We start from the raw sequence: 16,426 nt of genomic DNA, 5'->3' as shown, positions 1-16,426 counted from the left end.
ATCATGATGGTCTAATATGCAAGATGCATTATCTTATTTTACTTTTTTATCCGAAAAAAATATTTTTTTTAAAAAAAATTTATATCTCCCATCATTTGAGTAAAAAGAAAATTTATTTCTATTATTGTCTGCTACCTGATTAAACAGTTATGTCATAAAAAGAATTCACCTTAAAACCTTAACCGGAAATAGATAACTGCCATGATCTCTGGTACAATGGTTAGTCACAATTAACCGTGGTCTTTTTTTCCCTAATGTTAATATTGTTAAAGGGTATATAGGTAAATTTACTTATCAAATATTATATTATCCTACATCTATTTGTTTTCAGGTGGGGACCCTCCGTTTTCTCCCTACGCTTCTCCTCCTCCACCTGCCTCTGCCTCTCCTCTCTCTCTCTCTCTCTTTAAAATCGTCTCCTTTCTCTGTAGATCGAAGCAATTCACCTTCATCTTTCGTCGAAGATCACCTCCGATTGCGACGATCGCGGCCCTATACGATTCTTTGATGTGCCTTCGATTCGATGGTGAGCTCTCTCTCCCTTTCTTCATCTCGCCGTCTCTTTCTCGGCTTGTATGGAATGTGTTCGATTCTTTGGTGTTTTCTTGATCGATTTCTTGATGATCAAAAAGTTCTTTTGGAATCGATCTGGATGCTGTTATGCCCTTTTCTTGATTCCTTTCTGATAAGTTCAAAGATTGGTTTTGATTTTTTTTTTTTTAAATTTTGATTTTAATGCCAGTCTAATCTATTTGTGCCAATCTATTATGTTTGATTGTAAAATTTGCTAATAGATATGGGTTTTAATCTTGAAGGTTTTATTTTCTTCTCTGACCCAGTAATATGGGATTGTATACAGAAGGAATCTTTTCATGATCTTTTTTATGTTGTGAATTGGTTATATGATAATATATAAGTTGGATTATTTGGTTGGTTCTCTTAAAAAATACTGATGGGATTGATATGATACAAGTGAATGCTGTTGGCGATTTTGGTTAATCGAGTAGCTTTTGTTGGTTCTTCACCGTTTTATTTTTCCCCTTTTTATGTGGAACAAAAATTTCCTTTTAGATAATTGATAATGTGTGGTTTTTGTTTGATCAGAGGGGATCATATTTTGTCTTACCACATTGGAGGATTTTCTGATCGTTAATTTGAAATGGTTTTTGATTATAGATGCAGGGCCACCCAAGAAGTCGTGTAATTCACATGATTGAACTAGAATAGCGGTTGTTCATTTTCCTTGCCCTTTTCAGTTACTCGTTCAATTTTTTCACGAGATGGTCTTTTACATCTTGTATCATTACTCTGACAATCTGTGGGAGTCAGAAAAAATTTGGGAGCTAGGCTTGTTGTGTTCTTCTTTGGCTTTTGCCTGAATATTGTCATCGAGCTGCTTGATAATTGGCTCTTGTTTATTATGTTGACAACAAATTTAGTCTGGATGAAGTATAATATTTGCCCCTATTTACTGATCTGTATCAATATGTGGTGTGCCTTGTGAAAGAGATATTCAGCTTTCTGATTCCATATCTATATTCTGATTTATTTTTTTTAATATGGGAAACTAGGTCTATATGGACAAGATTGGTTTAGGACACGAGGTAGGCCAATTTTGAACATGGTGGAGAATTGAATGCCATACAGAAGCCTCCAGTTGGCCACTTAGAGTAGGAAAGTCATGCATCTCGAAGGAACTTCTACTTGCAGCATGTTTTTCTTATAAAGGCTCTTGGAATTTATGCAGCAAATTGGTTAAGTTGGCTGCTGTAAACATTTAGATTTGTGTAGTAAATACCCAAATTTAATATCTCTTGAATTGTTATGATGACATTGGGCAATGGGCTTTGAGAACGAGACTTACTTTGCCTTGTATAAGTTGGATGTTTAATAGCTGAGCTCTGAGACCGAGAAACAATCAATATAGGTGAACTGAACCCAAGGTTGTTGAGCAAACAAGGAGAAAAAAGAAAACAGCAAACCATGGCATGCCTGACTATTAGGTATGTGGGTATAAGTCTTGGCTTAGCTTGCTTCATGAGCACACATTTGTCTATTCTTCAGATATAATAAGCAACTCACAAGAAGTTCCTCATGCATATAGAGGGCGTCTCTCCTGCCATTGTAGGGTGTGGAGTGGGCCAGTTGTATGAAGTCTTAGCCCCATGTGTAGAGAGGCTGTTTTGCATGTTTCGAACCCACGTCACATGGGTCACAATAGAGCAACCTTACCATTACACTAAAGCTCACCTTAAAAAAATCCCTCATGCATATGCATCATTATTTAGATTTAATAAAAAGGAGTATTGTAGAAGTATTCTTATGTGGCAAGATGATCTTTTGCCTGCCTTTGTTCCACATTTATCCTTTTCAGACACATACATGCTAGGTTCGGTTAGCTGTTATATTCTTGTTTTTCTTTAACACTGAGCTGCTTGATTGTAAATTGTTAGACTTTTGTTTCTAAATTTGATGTACACATATATTTTTTCTTATTGGCAGCTCATCTAACCCAGTTTGTAACAACTGGGAAAAGCCTTTTGATAAATGGAGCTAAATTGCTGTAGTTTCCTGGGCCTTCTTCAAAATAAGTTGAATATTTATCTGGCTGTTCTAGTGTCAGAGTTGCTGTTCATACATCTTGTTGCATGCAGATGATCGTAGTTGATTGCAGCTTATCGAGGCTGCATCAAGCATGTCAACCATGTTTTGGGTGATGTTATATCGCTTATGTCATGAGAGTAGGGATTTCTTGTATTTCATAAGTTCTCTGCTATCTGCTATCAACATCCATTGCCCACAAGTTGGTAAAGGGTACTGCAAAGCTGATATACAGGATCGTGTTTGTGAATTCTTGTGGAGTTCAGTCAGACAGTAGTGATTGTGTTCTGGTGAAATTTCAGCTATGGAAAGGTAAGTTAGTGTTTTCTCTCATATCTCATAGTTTCATCATGCAAGGCTGATATTTCTGCCTGATTGATTTGCAGGTATAGAGTTGTAAAGGAAGTTGGGGATGGAACTTGTGGATGTGTTTATAAGGCACTCAATCTAGAAACAAATGAGATAGTACATCCTGAACTCCTTTTGTTTTGTAAATAGGCTTTCAATGGACTGTAGTACTTGGCATATGGATTAGATTACCAATCGTTCCTTACTGTTTTTGCATCAACTGGTTAGATTGATATATAGATAATTAAGAATGAATAAAGTTTACTAATTTTGTCAATATTATATATTCATTAAGGGCCTGTTTGAATGCCCATGCAACTTTTTTCATGGAGTTTGCCCATATGGTCCCCAGTGAGAAGGGGTTAACTTGTGGGAGGAAAGGAGTTCTTCCAGTTGAGGAAACCTCTGATCATATTGTCTACAAAAGATTAGAAAAAATTAAAAAAAAAAAAGAATTGAGATATCAGAGATGATCATTTACAAGGAAACTGGCATCCCTATTTTCATCGATTGTACAATTTGGGGTTTTCTTTATTTGCAACACATTCTTCTTCCCCTTCCTGCCCCTTATCAAAAATTTTGGCTGTTTTTAAAATTTATGTGGACATCCAGATGGGTGCCTGGATCAACTAATGCAGGATAGATTTCACAAACAGCTGAATGTTAAAAGAGGAGGTAGTATTGGGAAAGAAGGATTACAACATAATTGGGGAGCCCTGAGATCATAAATCCCAAAAAAAGAGGGATGACAGATTCCTTCTAAAAAGTGATTTCCAATATCTGAGTCTTTTTTTTCAATTGTATGATCCAAAGTTTCCATGATTGGAGGGATTTATTCTCTTCCACTGCTAACCTCTTCACACTGTCTATTATGGATGAAATATCCGAATGGACAACTTATCCTGGCATCCAAACAGGCCTTAATAGTATTGCATATATTGTAACTTGTAGTGATATAAAAAGATTTGGAATGATCACAAATTTCCACTGAGATGCACATATGATTCTTTGAATATTCAACCTTATAAAAAAGCACATTTTTCATAGCTTCTTTAGCATTAGAAGCTCTGGATAAAATACACATTTTAAATCAAATAAAGGCCATAATACCACATTATTTTGTGAATCTAAATAAAGTTGATAAATGATATTTCTATGTATATATTATGCAGTTTTCTTTCTAAACTTAATGTGGGATACCTTTCACTATCAGAGAAATTATTTCTTATTAGCTAAAGGCTATAACAAGTATGTTTCAATGTCAAAGTTGTCATTGGCTTAAATCTTATCTATGGTTGTGAGGAAATGTTAGCGTGGCTATGACAACAACAACGTACATCCCTGCAAAAGACTTGCCACTCCATCTTGGGCTTCTTTGTTGGATTCTAGCATTAGTTCACCAGTGTACTTCATTCCATCAGTTGATGCATTTGAACAGCAGCTGATAAGATAAAGTGATCCTAAACTGATCGACAAACACGTATTTAGGCCTAACTATTTTCTAGCTCCTATGCATTACCTTGGGCATCTTACCAGCCTTTTATACTGAAATTGGTGTCTTTTACCATTCACAATATAAAAAATTGCAGTTAGTAGTTAGAGATATATTTACAAATCTTTGTGCCATCAATTCATTTGGGTTTCACTTACAACGTTCTAATCATACTTGTCTTTTCAATATTTATTAACTTCTAGAGAGACATTCTTTTTTTGCATTAAAAAGATTGGTGATTCTATCTCTGTCTTAATTTCAGGTTGCTATCAAGAAAATGAAGAGAAAATTTTACTTTTGGGAAGAATGCATAAATCTGCGTGAAGTTAAGGTTTGTCACTTTGTTGATATGTTAACATTATGATAACAACCATTTATATCTAATAGTGAACTTAATTTGCCTCATCACATAAAAAGCTACACTTTTGCAGTCTCTTCGTAAAATGAATCACCCCAACATTGTCAAGCTGAAGGAGATAGTCAGGGAGAACCATGAGCTTTTCTTTATATTTGAATACATGGTATGTCGTTAATGTCAGATTTATTTAGAAGTAGAAATAATTACATAATTTAGTTGCAATGACATCATGTGTATGTGTAACTTTGAGAAACACAATCAGTTAACCATATTTTTTAGACCATATTAGATTGTAAGAATTGGAAGTCTCAGTTCCTTTGTAACTACTTTCTCTTTATCTTAGAGGGAATTACGGAATCTTGGTTGTGGTTGTGGTTCATAAAAAGCTGTTAAAAATATCGCAGTATCTCATGCAGGACAATGTTGTTGGATTTTATTTTTTTTCCATCTCTGTGATACTAACTCTTGGCTAAGAGGAGCATGTTGTAACACAATCCCCACCAAATTCCACCTGGCTTAAAAAAACTGCTCACCAGTCAATTGCAAACAATTTACTTGACTTATAACAAGCTCTGATCTCCAGATTCTCTATATTTTACACATTAATTACAGCATGAGACATTTTTGTTTTTAAAGAGTGCTAAAACCTTTAGGACACTTCGAAAGTTGGACACTTGATCTAAATAGGAGTGCAGCATGACCCATTTATAATAGGTTGCTGTAAGCAGGGACAATATATCAACTCTTTGGTTTGATGAAAATGGAGGGTCTTAAATCCACTGGTATGGAGTGCCATCCAGCATAAGATTGTGGAATGTCCATTTCAAGGATGCTAACGAAAATGCTGACTCTCAAAATCTCAACAACTCTAAGTGCCAAAGTAGGATTGCTTGGAAGTCAATTACAATTGTAACTTGGTTCAAGAAGATATATTTGTTTTGCAATATCAATCTGGTGAACATCCACTTGATTTGGTAGGTCATTATTTATAGGAGATATTATGTTAAAGTTAATACTGAGGTATACTTGCATGTTATTTATCCTGCAAAACCTTGAAGTCCAATAGAATTTTGTTAAGAACTACAGTGCCACCCATCGTTGATGATTAATTTTTCATTCATATAATTGTAGGGTGGAAGAGGGAGAAATTAGTGGGTCAGGTGTATCATCCGTAGTTCACAGTATAAGGAAGTCAGCAAGCACGTTATGAAGTTGATCATGAGTAACTTGGATGGACCAATAGCAGGTGTGGTCAACGAAGGGTTGAAAAGCCGACACTACCACGGTATAATAATCCCTACACCAAGGTGTATCAAGGGTGTAGTGAGACCATCTTGCACCATGTAACAAGACATATTGATAGACCATGAATACTGCAAAAGGTGGCATACTGAGATGCGAATTGTAGGCCCCGGTAGCATGGTATTTTGAACTCTAGGGTCAGCTTACTATGGCTCACTAGTTTTTGGGTCAGAGTGGGTCAAGTGTGTATATCTTAATAATTAATACCACCTTGTTTAGGCCAATACCACGGCTACCCTGCTTATAATGAAGTGTCATAAATTTTCTCTTTTCCATAGTATCATTACTCTAAAAACAAGTATAGCAATATGAAGCACAGTTTAGTAGTCAACTTAATATTCAACATTTTTCTATATGAATATGCATGTGTCTGTTTCTTTCTTTGTTGCTTATGGATGTATCCTTAGATTTGTTTTTGGATAAAAAGTTTCAGACACTCTTGAGAGCATTTCAAACACTGCCTAAACAGGATGGCACAAAAGGTACCATTACCATTTTGGCATGTTTCTGGCACCTGTAAGCTGTGTGCTGGTACCCGGTACTGTACTGTTCCAGCAAAAAGAGGTACATGGTCGGGTACTGATTTTTGAAACCTTGCTTCTTAGCATCTAACAAAAGCATTGCTTACCTTACAACCCTCGTATCTGTGCATATGATGATTCCTCTTTACAAAATTCTTCCTCCTTGCTTTGATTGTCATCGTTGTTTCCCCTATCAGTGAAGCTTATATTTGTAGTACTTTGAGGTCAGTGAAGTGATGCAGGTTTCTGCATAAACAAATGCACTAAGCATGCTTTTTGCTGGAGGGTCAGATGGAAGTTGGACAATCTACAATTCATGATTCATAATATGAGTTGTAAATAGGATTGCTTGTGTAAGCAATTGAGGGATGTGATGGTTAGCTGGATACCAACATGTATTGCTACAGCGACAAGCTATCTTACGTGGGCGATATGACTATAGGAGGAGCACAACAAAGATCAGCTTGATTGTGTCAATTGGAATATTGATTTTAAAGAACAAAAATGACAGCGTCGGAGTATGTTAAAACCTAAGAAGGATAAGTTATACCTGTGCACATTAGACTAAGGTCAGGGTTGCATCAATAGAAAATGAAGAGAAAGGAGACCAGCTAGGATGGTTTTGTATGTTAAGAATATGCTAAAAACAGCCTTCATGAAAATGGCTGTTACCTGTTGGGTGACCAAGGGTGGCAGACAACCAAAGAAGGTTTTGGCTGGAATTGGCAAGAAATGGTTCGAGGAGATTTTCCATCCATGTTGGGGCTTGCATCTACCATTTTGAAATTTTTATGGGCAAGACTTTACATAAATATTAATACTTTTAAGTTTGTTTCAAATGGGTTTAAAATTGCTAAACCTTGACTGTGGAAAAACTGAATTAGGTCTGGATCATGAAGTCTGAGTTTTGCGACAGGATCAGATAAAGTCAATCCTTTCCCCCCCGCAGCATAAACTGTAGAAAATTTTGATGTAGAACAATGGAGGGTAGACAATTCACTTCTGTCTCTGTTGCTCGAATTGTTACTTTTGAATATTATGTCTAATATGGTGGTTCTTTTCTTGCTGTTGTTCTCTTTCTGTTTTTGGACTTCTGACTGTAATTCTTGATGTTATTTCTGGTGGCTTTTCTTCTGGTCCTAAGGAAATTGAGAATTTTATGTTTTTATTGGCATCCACTCTATTGTTCTAATATGACTATACTCTTTCCATCAGTTATCATCTGGTCCTATAGTTAAAGCATTACTTGTTCAATTCCCAATACTGTTTATGCTTGGGCATTACTTGCTGATTGTTTGCAAATCACTGCAAGGCTTTAATCCTGACAAGACATTTGATCTCCTATTGTCTTCAGGATAAATTTTTTGGCAGTCACGTTGCATTCTCGAGCATTATGTGTTTGTCCAATATGCATGATGTGTGAAAAAAGATCACTATTTACATTATAATCCATATGCCCCACTGAACATCTGAATTCTTATATTCTCTGTAATTCACATGTCCAGGAATGTAATCTTTATCAAATCATGAGAGACCGTCAAAATTCTTTTACTGAGGGGGAGATACGAAGCTTTATGTCTCAAATATTGCAAGGACTTGCATATATGCATAAAAATGGATATTTTCATCGGGATCTGAAACCTGGTAGTTAAACTAACATTAGTTTTATTTCCATTATATACTATTTCCGCTAGAGAAGATTATGAAAGTACTGTTTTGATTGTGTAGAGAATCTGTTGGTCACAAATGACATTATTAAAATCGCTGACTTCGGACTGGCAAGAGAAGTAATGTCAAAGCCTCCTTATACTGATTATGTTTCTACAAGATGGTGAGCTTCTTCTAGTTTCTATATTAATTCTGAATCCTGCATTTACTAGTTGATGATAGAGGATCAATTGTTGTTGCTAGTTGATGATAGAAGATGAATTGCTGTATCATCTATGTATTATCTAATTCATGGTTTCATGTTTTCTTACAAGGTATCGAGCACCAGAGGTGTTGCTGCATTCTTCATCATATACCCCTGCAATTGGTAACTACATTTTTGTTCCTTGTTATGTATTGGTCCTTAATCTTCAATCTGCCTTTTATTGTATGTTGAATATAAGATTTTCTGTTGATATGAGATTATTGATTACATATATGCAACCTGAAGTTTGAAAATATGCAGTAAAACTTAAATATTATTATTTTGATTTAATGTTTTAGTGAAAAACATCTATGGTTGCCCTTGTGAAACTTAAGATATTCCTTGGTGGTTTTCTCTATCAGAGTGGTGATGTTTGTTTGAAAATGCAGATCAACTGAAAGTCTAGACTTAAGATTATCTGCTGCAACTCTAACAACTTTGTCTAGGCCAGTTGGCATAACCATAATGAACAAACAGTACCCATCTATTTAGGGTAGCTGTAACATCCAACATTCACGTTTTTCAGTGGACACAACCTCATCCAAGGACAAATCCATCAACTTCTGTCCACCTTTTCTTTAGCATTTTTGCTCCTTTTGTGGCATACACAAACAATTATCATTTTTTTCTCAAAGCAGCCTCTTGGATTTCACCAACTATTTATAGACATATACACGAATAAAATTATTTGGAAGAGAACAGCACAGCTGTGGAGTTTTTTAAACAGAACCATAGATAAATTCTTAGGAAAACTTCCGGTTGTCCAGGTTTGTCTGATGCAGAGCTGCATCTATGGTTCTTCAAAATACTAAATCAGATTAGTCCTGGATACTAGTTGAGTTTGAATTGTATTCCACAAAAGCACTCCGGTTTATAACATTGAATGCTGTAATTTTTTTCTAATATCGGCACCATCTTATGTCGCATTACAACTTGTTGAATGCACACATGTAGTACGGTGGTATGAAAAGGCTTGTGTCTTCTTTAATTACACAGAATTATTCTTGTTAGTTACTGGTTTATTTAACCTGGAACAGTTTTGTAATCATTTAGTAAAGCTGAGCCCTAACAACTAGAAGATTTTACAGATGTATGGGCTGTTGGTGCAATTATGGCTGAGCTTTTCACACTGTCTCCGCTTTTCCCTGGTGAAAGGTGAAAATCTGAATCTCTACTCCAGAGTTCATGCATTGACAATTTCTTCTATCTTGAGAACTGGTCATAAACTGCAAAACATGCAATGAAAATGGACATATTGGATGAGCAAATAAGTTCTGTGGAGTTACTACTGCCATCTCTTGCTATATATAATTTATGCCCTCTCTGAGTTTTCTAATATCGTGGACTTTTTTTCCATGAGATATCTATCTGTGGAATTAATTTGGCTCTTTAACACTTGCAGTTGTGCATGCGCTATCCTGCCCTCTTAGTGAAGATTATTATGTTATATGTTCCACTCATTTATTTGATCTTGTAAAGAGGATTACTTGGTAATGGGAAAAATAGTGTTAATGTGCACAAGACTAGCCCCACCTCTGGAAGAATAATTCATTCTGGTTGCATGTGTATTCTAAATCTAAACTTGCATGATCTATTTTTCTAGCTCCATCAATGGTATTAATTTTTTGATGTTGTATTTTCTTGACATCGTATTTTCTTTTCTTATTGTTTTTTGTATTTTACACCACTTCTAGTTAGTCTTCCTCACATTCCAAAACTATAAAAGTGGGCATATGTCCCAGCTTTTGAGTTCCCATGATACCCTTCATTAGATTTCTCTATTAAACAGTGTCTCCACTTTAATCATGCCGCACAAATTATAGGCCTGTTATTGTTGGGGCGGCTTCCTTGGCAATTTTCCAGCCCAGCTTTCGTAATCCCCCTCCCCACGCCACCCAAACTCAGCCTAAAAGTTTGGAAGCACTATTGCTTTGGCAACCCACAATCCTTCACCCACAATATCTATTTTCTCCAAAAATTAGTAGTTAATCAATCTTAAACTTTTAAGAAATTGTAATTTAGTTAAGTTTCCCCATATCCAAAATCTTTAGTAGCCATGATGTGCATTATAACTAGTTATCTGTTTTCCTTCTTTGATTATAGGCATTTTCATCTTACTACTTTCATTTAAGACATATTTGGTCTTCTTCTACCCTTTTATTGACCTTCTTTAAGAACCCCTCTCCATCAAGGGCATCTCTTCCAAAAGCAGTCTGGTCATTTTTCCTTGCATCATGCTCTATAGGTTTTATTCCTAGGCTTCCTCTTGTATACTCATTTATGCTCTTTTCATTGCTATAAAAATACATCAGCTTCTACACTGTCTCATTACCTTATATTATGTTCGTTTGTGCTCCACCCCCAACACATTGACTACGTGAAGCTTGTCCTGATTCATAATAGATTTTTTTTTGGTGCTTTAATTGTGCATGTTGATAATCGGCCTGTTTTGCTAAATTCGGCAGGATAGGCCAGGTTTGGAGAGCAGGGAGAAGGTAGTGGGAGAGGGGGTTAGGGAGAGCATGGGGCCTCAAGCAGCCTCTTTCCTGCAAGATGAAGAAAAAGGCCTCAAGAGGTCTTACATTAAAATATTTTAATCCCCTTGGGATTGGGTTCCACAGCTCTACATTCTTCCTCTCCCCCTCTCCCTCTCCCTCTCCCCACCTCCCTCCCTGCATCCCACGCTCCTTTCCTGGGCTATCCACCAGATCCCACAGGAAGTTCCAAAACTGGCCCTAAAGGTGCATTTTTACTTCATTATGCTATATAGAATGTGAGATTTCTTATACATGCAATTCACTTCATCTACCCTGCAGCTGCAATGTGTATACCTTTATATTGACACTTACAATTCAATGTTTAGGATGTTGTAATCAGTCTTCCAACTAGTTTTCATATTTTGATCCAGTGAAACAGATCAGATATACAAAATATGCACTGTTCTTGGGACTCCAGATAGAAGTATCTGGCCAGAAGTGATGGACCTTTCTCGATCAGTAAATTTTCGATTCTTTCAGGTGGAATGATGCTTTAGTTGGATTTCTATTATTTTTTTTAATCATGTTCAATTAGCTTAACTCTGTTTTCTACCTCATCAAAAGATTCCACCAGCCAATCTCTCGGATGTCATTCCTAATGCTAGCTTGGAAGCAGTTGATTTGATCCTGGTATTATGAATTTACTGTTTTTCCACATTTTGATTACCCTCCCTATGAATTTGCAATTGAGTATGAGCTTTTGTGCTTCCCTTGGTGATGGTTATATTCGACTAGCAACTTTGCTCCTGGGACCCACAAAGGAGGCCAACTGCGGAGCAGTCCCTACAACATCCCTTTTTCCATGTAAAAACAAAACGCACTGTGTCTGCCTTTGGTTTCTTTAGTGAAAATAACCATACTGACTTGTACACCTGATTCAGGTGGGAACATGGGTTCCATATCCTCTCCGGGATCCCTTTTATGCGAAGATAAATGAAACTGGTGATGTTCTAATCCTCAGTGAGGAATATCCATTAGCTGATGGTTTCAATATTTTTATAAAATGGTTGGATCTTTGCAGGACCAAAGCCAAAGCTTGAGTTGAATCTATGGGATTTTGGCACTGAATCGGATGATTGCTTTCTTGGTCTGACACTGGCTGTCAAACCTAGTATTACCAATATAGGTAATGTAATGCATCTTTGGATTTTCTTTATAAGGAACATGGAGTGCTTCTGATAGCTCTGGGTATGTTAACAAAGTTCATGGCTAATTCTGTAAAAAATTATCAGATTCAGAATAGGGGTAACTTTACGATCATGTCACTTCAATATGTAAGTTGGATGCTGCTAAACTTTAATAGATAGATTTCAGCAATGCTCGTTCTTTATTTTCCATTAATGCTCAAGGAAACCTTGTTCTGTCTGAAACTATTTATCCCTTGAACTCTAGATTCTTAGAATGGTTGTGGAGGATATAAACATTTTATACATGTCTGCCTCAACACAGGATAGGGCCCTTTGTTACTTGATTGCGAGCTCGTTTATGATTGGTTTTGAAATACAAGCTTGCTAACTTTTTCTTTTCTTTTTTTTTGGAATCCACAGATGTTAACGATGCCTCACAACATTCAAGAGAGGTGAGTTGGGGTTGACCCATGTGTATACAAGTTCAAGCATGGACACAAAAAACACATGTAGCATTTTGCTTCCACACATGCACAGTTGCAAGAAAATGTTAATATGCTATCATTTGATGCATTCCTGAAGGCTGCAATTTTTTGATATGCAGGAATTCCTTTTTTGCTCAGGGTATCAGGAAAATCCTAGGCATTCAGGTTACTCACTTCTGCATTGTTTCTTCACCCAGTATTTACTTTCATTGGAATAATGATTAATAGTTGCATTTGAATGAAAAATTCATAACTGTAGTTCCTAATGTTCATATTTAAGGATCTGTTAGTTGTGTTTTGTAACATTTTCAGTACTTTATCTTTGGAAGCCCCTTTTCCCCTGGAATGTATGGGATGATGTTAGAATCAGATGCTGCGCAATGTAGCCACAGCCATACAACTTATTGTAGGAAGCCATGATGCATAACATTTTACCACTTGGGTTACAATGTATTTGTGGCTCCTGCAAATGCTAAGCTCAAAAGCAATAGTTGTCTTATTTCACGCATATCCTTCTTGTGCACGTTTATGTCAGCTGGAGAAATAAGGTGGGGATGTTACCACCAGGATTCAAAACCTAAACAAGTGGAGAAGGACATCAATCAGCTGAGCTAAGGCTGGTTGACTGTTGCTTGTGCACCCTCGTACTGATGCAGTTAACTTGATGCTGCATTATCTTTCCTCCAGTTGCAGAGCCATGTTGATGTATTTCGCTAATGTTCTCAAGCCATTGCTCACAAACTGACCTTTGTGTTTGCTGCATTGAATCTTTTATCACTTGGTTCAACAAAGCAACTCCATCATCCCACCTAAACCCCTATATATTATCAACGTTATGTTCATTTGAAAAATGTCAAGTGAGTTTCCGAAAAAAGAAAAAAAAAAAAATCTGCACCAAGTATGCTTGGAAGTGCTCGTTTCACACTAATTACAACCAAGAAGAGTTGTTTAAATTTTCTCCTTTTTCTCTCTTACTTACATTTGTGTTATTAAATCCAGACTAGAGAGATTGCAGTTCAAGGGCCCATAGTTAGCTATTATTTGAGTATCCTACAACATCATAATACTACTGTAGTATGCTTTATGAAGAGGTATTTTGCATGTTATATCACTTGCATTATATTTATGATATTAATTTGCTGCATAAGTGCAGATGTAAATATAGTATACCAATGCATTATGTTTATGATATGTTTTTTTGCAAATATATACTTTCAAATACCACTTTAAAGAGGTTACAACAGAGTAGAAGCGCTTTTCTTTGTTTAAAAAAATAGACAGTAATTTGGATAAATCTCATGGTACTTATAATGTTGATTTATAGAGAGCTCCATACAGTTACAGCCTTAACGAGAGTTGTTTTTAGCTTTCTATGTAAACTTTAATTATGAGACATCTCTGAAATTCTCTCCTTTTTATTGCAGTCTTTTGGCCTCTGATATCTTCAAATGGAAGCATGAATGATGGACCAACTATGCCTTCCTTGTCATCATCGTACTTGGTAAACAGGTAACAAACTTTCACCTGTTGATCTCGATCATCCTTATGTCATAAACATTATTATTGGTCCTGGTTTCAATTTAATTGGCACGCGGTTTACTTTGTTTGTAGCCAATCCTCCATACCAAATGTTGGGATTCCAGAATCCTCTGCATTCACCTTCTCTTCACTGCAGCCAAATTTATTAGACAACTGTTCGTTTGGACCCATGATGACCATTTCTTCACCCATTCAGCAGGGTCATTTCTTTGAGTAAATACATTTTTAGGTCATTAGTTTTTTTTCCCCCATCTTTTCCTCTTTCTATATACAAATGCATGCATGATTGGCATTTGAGATGGTCAAATAAGCGGCTGATTTATTGTGGAAAATTGTAAATTATGGTTTTCATTTTTGTAGAGAACACTGACAGATGATCAAATAAGAGACTTTGTGTACATATTATGTCAATCAACATTATCAGGTTGTGACATACAATATGATCAATGATAAACAAAATACACCTTTAATTCGAACTGCACCCTTTTCAGCTGCATGCAAGCTTTCAGTTGTGTGGAAGCCAAATCCAGAGTCACCCTGTAAAAATATACTCGTTAAATCTTTCACAGGAACTGCAGCGACTTTTATGGTGAAAGTAAATTGGCAGTTGGCTCTTTTGGTACCAGACCATGATGCTCTATTTGAGGACGGAAACGGTGTCGTCTGGTGCTCTATTGAAGGATGGGAGTAGCCCCGTAGCAGAATATTCTTTCCCCCCATTTGTTTGGAAGTAGCAGAAGTTTTAAAGCTGTTTGCGACTTTGGATGGAGAAACCATTTTTAAGTTATCATGCCGTCATGTCTTTTTAAAACTTATTTTATATGACACTTTATGATGACTCTGGTGTGTTTGGTATTGCGTCTGCTTTTATTTTTCTCCTAAAATTCTAAAGCAATTTTCTGACTTCATTTACATGGTTTTTTAAAATTTTCGGATAGAAAAACATTTTATAATGTCTCCAAACATTTACTTCTTCCAGGAATTTTTCTTAAGCTAACAAAGGGCTTTTCTAAGCGATAACAAGCATGGTCCTTTTTTTTTTCTTAAAAAAAAAACACTTCATATTATTATATAGTCATGCAAACTCGTTCTTACTTATATTCACAAAAATTTCTAATTATGCAAATAAACTCCCTTTCAATTGGTTTTTTTACCGAGTTGTATAGATACAATTTAACTATACGCCATGGTTGATATTATTGTGGATGCTATAAAGAGAGTTTCGGGTCTATCTTTGCGTAACTTAACCATCTTTTTCATTTTACTTAGATAATCTGTTATCCTATGAGCAATTATATGAATATATAACTTTCTTATTTCATTTTGTTGGATGATCTAACTCCTATGTGCAATTATACTAACATATAATTTTTTTTTTTACTGCAATAATTTAACTCCTAAATGCAATTATATGAACACGTAATGTTTGTATGCAAAATTGTCAAATAAATATTAAGTCATAGAAGGCGTAAGAAAAGTTGTTATTGGTATCCACAGTAATTTTAACCGTCGTCTGTAACTAGTTTCAATGTAACTTGGAGACAGCCAATGAAAAGAGGGTTTAGACGAACCTTTGAGAAAATTATGAGACAATGCAAGGTGAAAATTCTTTTATTTGGTCCTATTGATCAAGTAACATCCACACATTGTGATTCAATTCGCTACATGTCTACTTATACTATCTCTACAAATGGAATAGATTAAAAGAAGAAAAGATGAGTGCATTTATAAATTTCCGCCTTCTGAAAATTGATAAACTTGGAAAAGAAAGTTATGAAGATAAAAGGTAATAGGAAAATCAAAATACACAGGCTTTGATGACTAGAAACTCAACTAGAAACTAAAAAGATATATCTAATTTAAAGCCAAGGACAATTGTTAGCAAACTTTTATAATTATATAATATTTTATTAGATTTTTTTAATATATATTTTAAATTTTTTTTTGAATTGCATGTTTTAGCTGACTTGGTGAAGCTAGATATTCATTGCCATGACTACAGTATAATATACCGTATGTTGGCATGTACTCTCACCATCTTTTTAAGAAGTCATTTGACTTCATTTTCTCGAGTGTTTAACATGTCATTTTTATCATTTATATACTGAAGATCATTATGATTTGATGTCCTCAATCAACTACTTGTTTATTTTATAATAGTATTTTATTTCTTTTTTGGGTAGCCTACGACAGCTAATAAAAAA

The 16,426-nt window shown here is 35.6% G+C and overlaps 1 protein-coding gene across 5 annotated transcripts; it reads left to right on the top strand.

The window, feature by feature from the left end:
• Positions 1 to 339: 339 nt before the first annotated feature.
• On the top strand, positions 340 to 15,060 carry LOC105033185 (cyclin-dependent kinase F-3). Of its 5 annotated transcripts, none has more exons than XM_010907873.2 (19): positions 340 to 526; positions 2,503 to 2,563; positions 2,655 to 2,913; positions 2,988 to 3,066; positions 4,704 to 4,772; positions 4,873 to 4,962; positions 8,128 to 8,266; positions 8,351 to 8,453; positions 8,605 to 8,657; positions 9,623 to 9,689; positions 11,443 to 11,551; positions 11,636 to 11,701; positions 11,807 to 11,875; positions 11,953 to 12,013; positions 12,093 to 12,197; positions 12,619 to 12,650; positions 12,803 to 12,848; positions 14,108 to 14,192; positions 14,295 to 14,633. In XM_010907873.2, the coding sequence occupies exons 3-19, from the start codon at positions 2,906 to 2,908 to the stop codon at positions 14,437 to 14,439; spliced, it is 1,326 nt and encodes a 441-aa protein (XP_010906175.1). In that variant the 5' UTR covers positions 340 to 526; positions 2,503 to 2,563; positions 2,655 to 2,905; the 3' UTR covers positions 14,440 to 14,633. The 5 variants fall into 5 exon arrangements, with proteins under 5 accessions (XP_010906175.1, XP_073117301.1, XP_073117302.1 ...); XM_073261200.1 differs by adding an exon at positions 1,572 to 2,003 and having other exon boundaries at positions 2,503 to 2,913; XM_073261201.1 differs by lacking the exon at positions 14,295 to 14,633 and adding an exon at positions 14,792 to 15,060 and having other exon boundaries at positions 2,503 to 2,913.
• The last annotated feature ends 1,366 nt before the right edge of the window (positions 15,061 to 16,426 follow it).

Source organism: Elaeis guineensis, chromosome 7 (genome assembly GCF_000442705.2).
Source record: "Elaeis guineensis isolate ETL-2024a chromosome 7, EG11, whole genome shotgun sequence".
Lineage (NCBI taxonomy): Eukaryota > Viridiplantae > Streptophyta > Magnoliopsida > Arecales > Arecaceae > Elaeis > Elaeis guineensis.
The sequence above is the reverse complement of the archived record's forward strand: the minus strand, read 5'-3'. Positions and strand labels throughout refer to the sequence as shown.

Coding starts and splice junctions, on each gene's coding strand:
- LOC105033185 (XM_010907874.4), top strand. Junction 8,658..9,622: donor ATCATATACCCCTGCAATTG/GTAACTACATTT, acceptor AAGATTTTACAG/ATGTATGGGCTGTTGGTGCA. Junction 9,690..11,442: donor CCGCTTTTCCCTGGTGAAAG/GTGAAAATCTGA, acceptor ATTTTGATCCAG/TGAAACAGATCAGATATACA.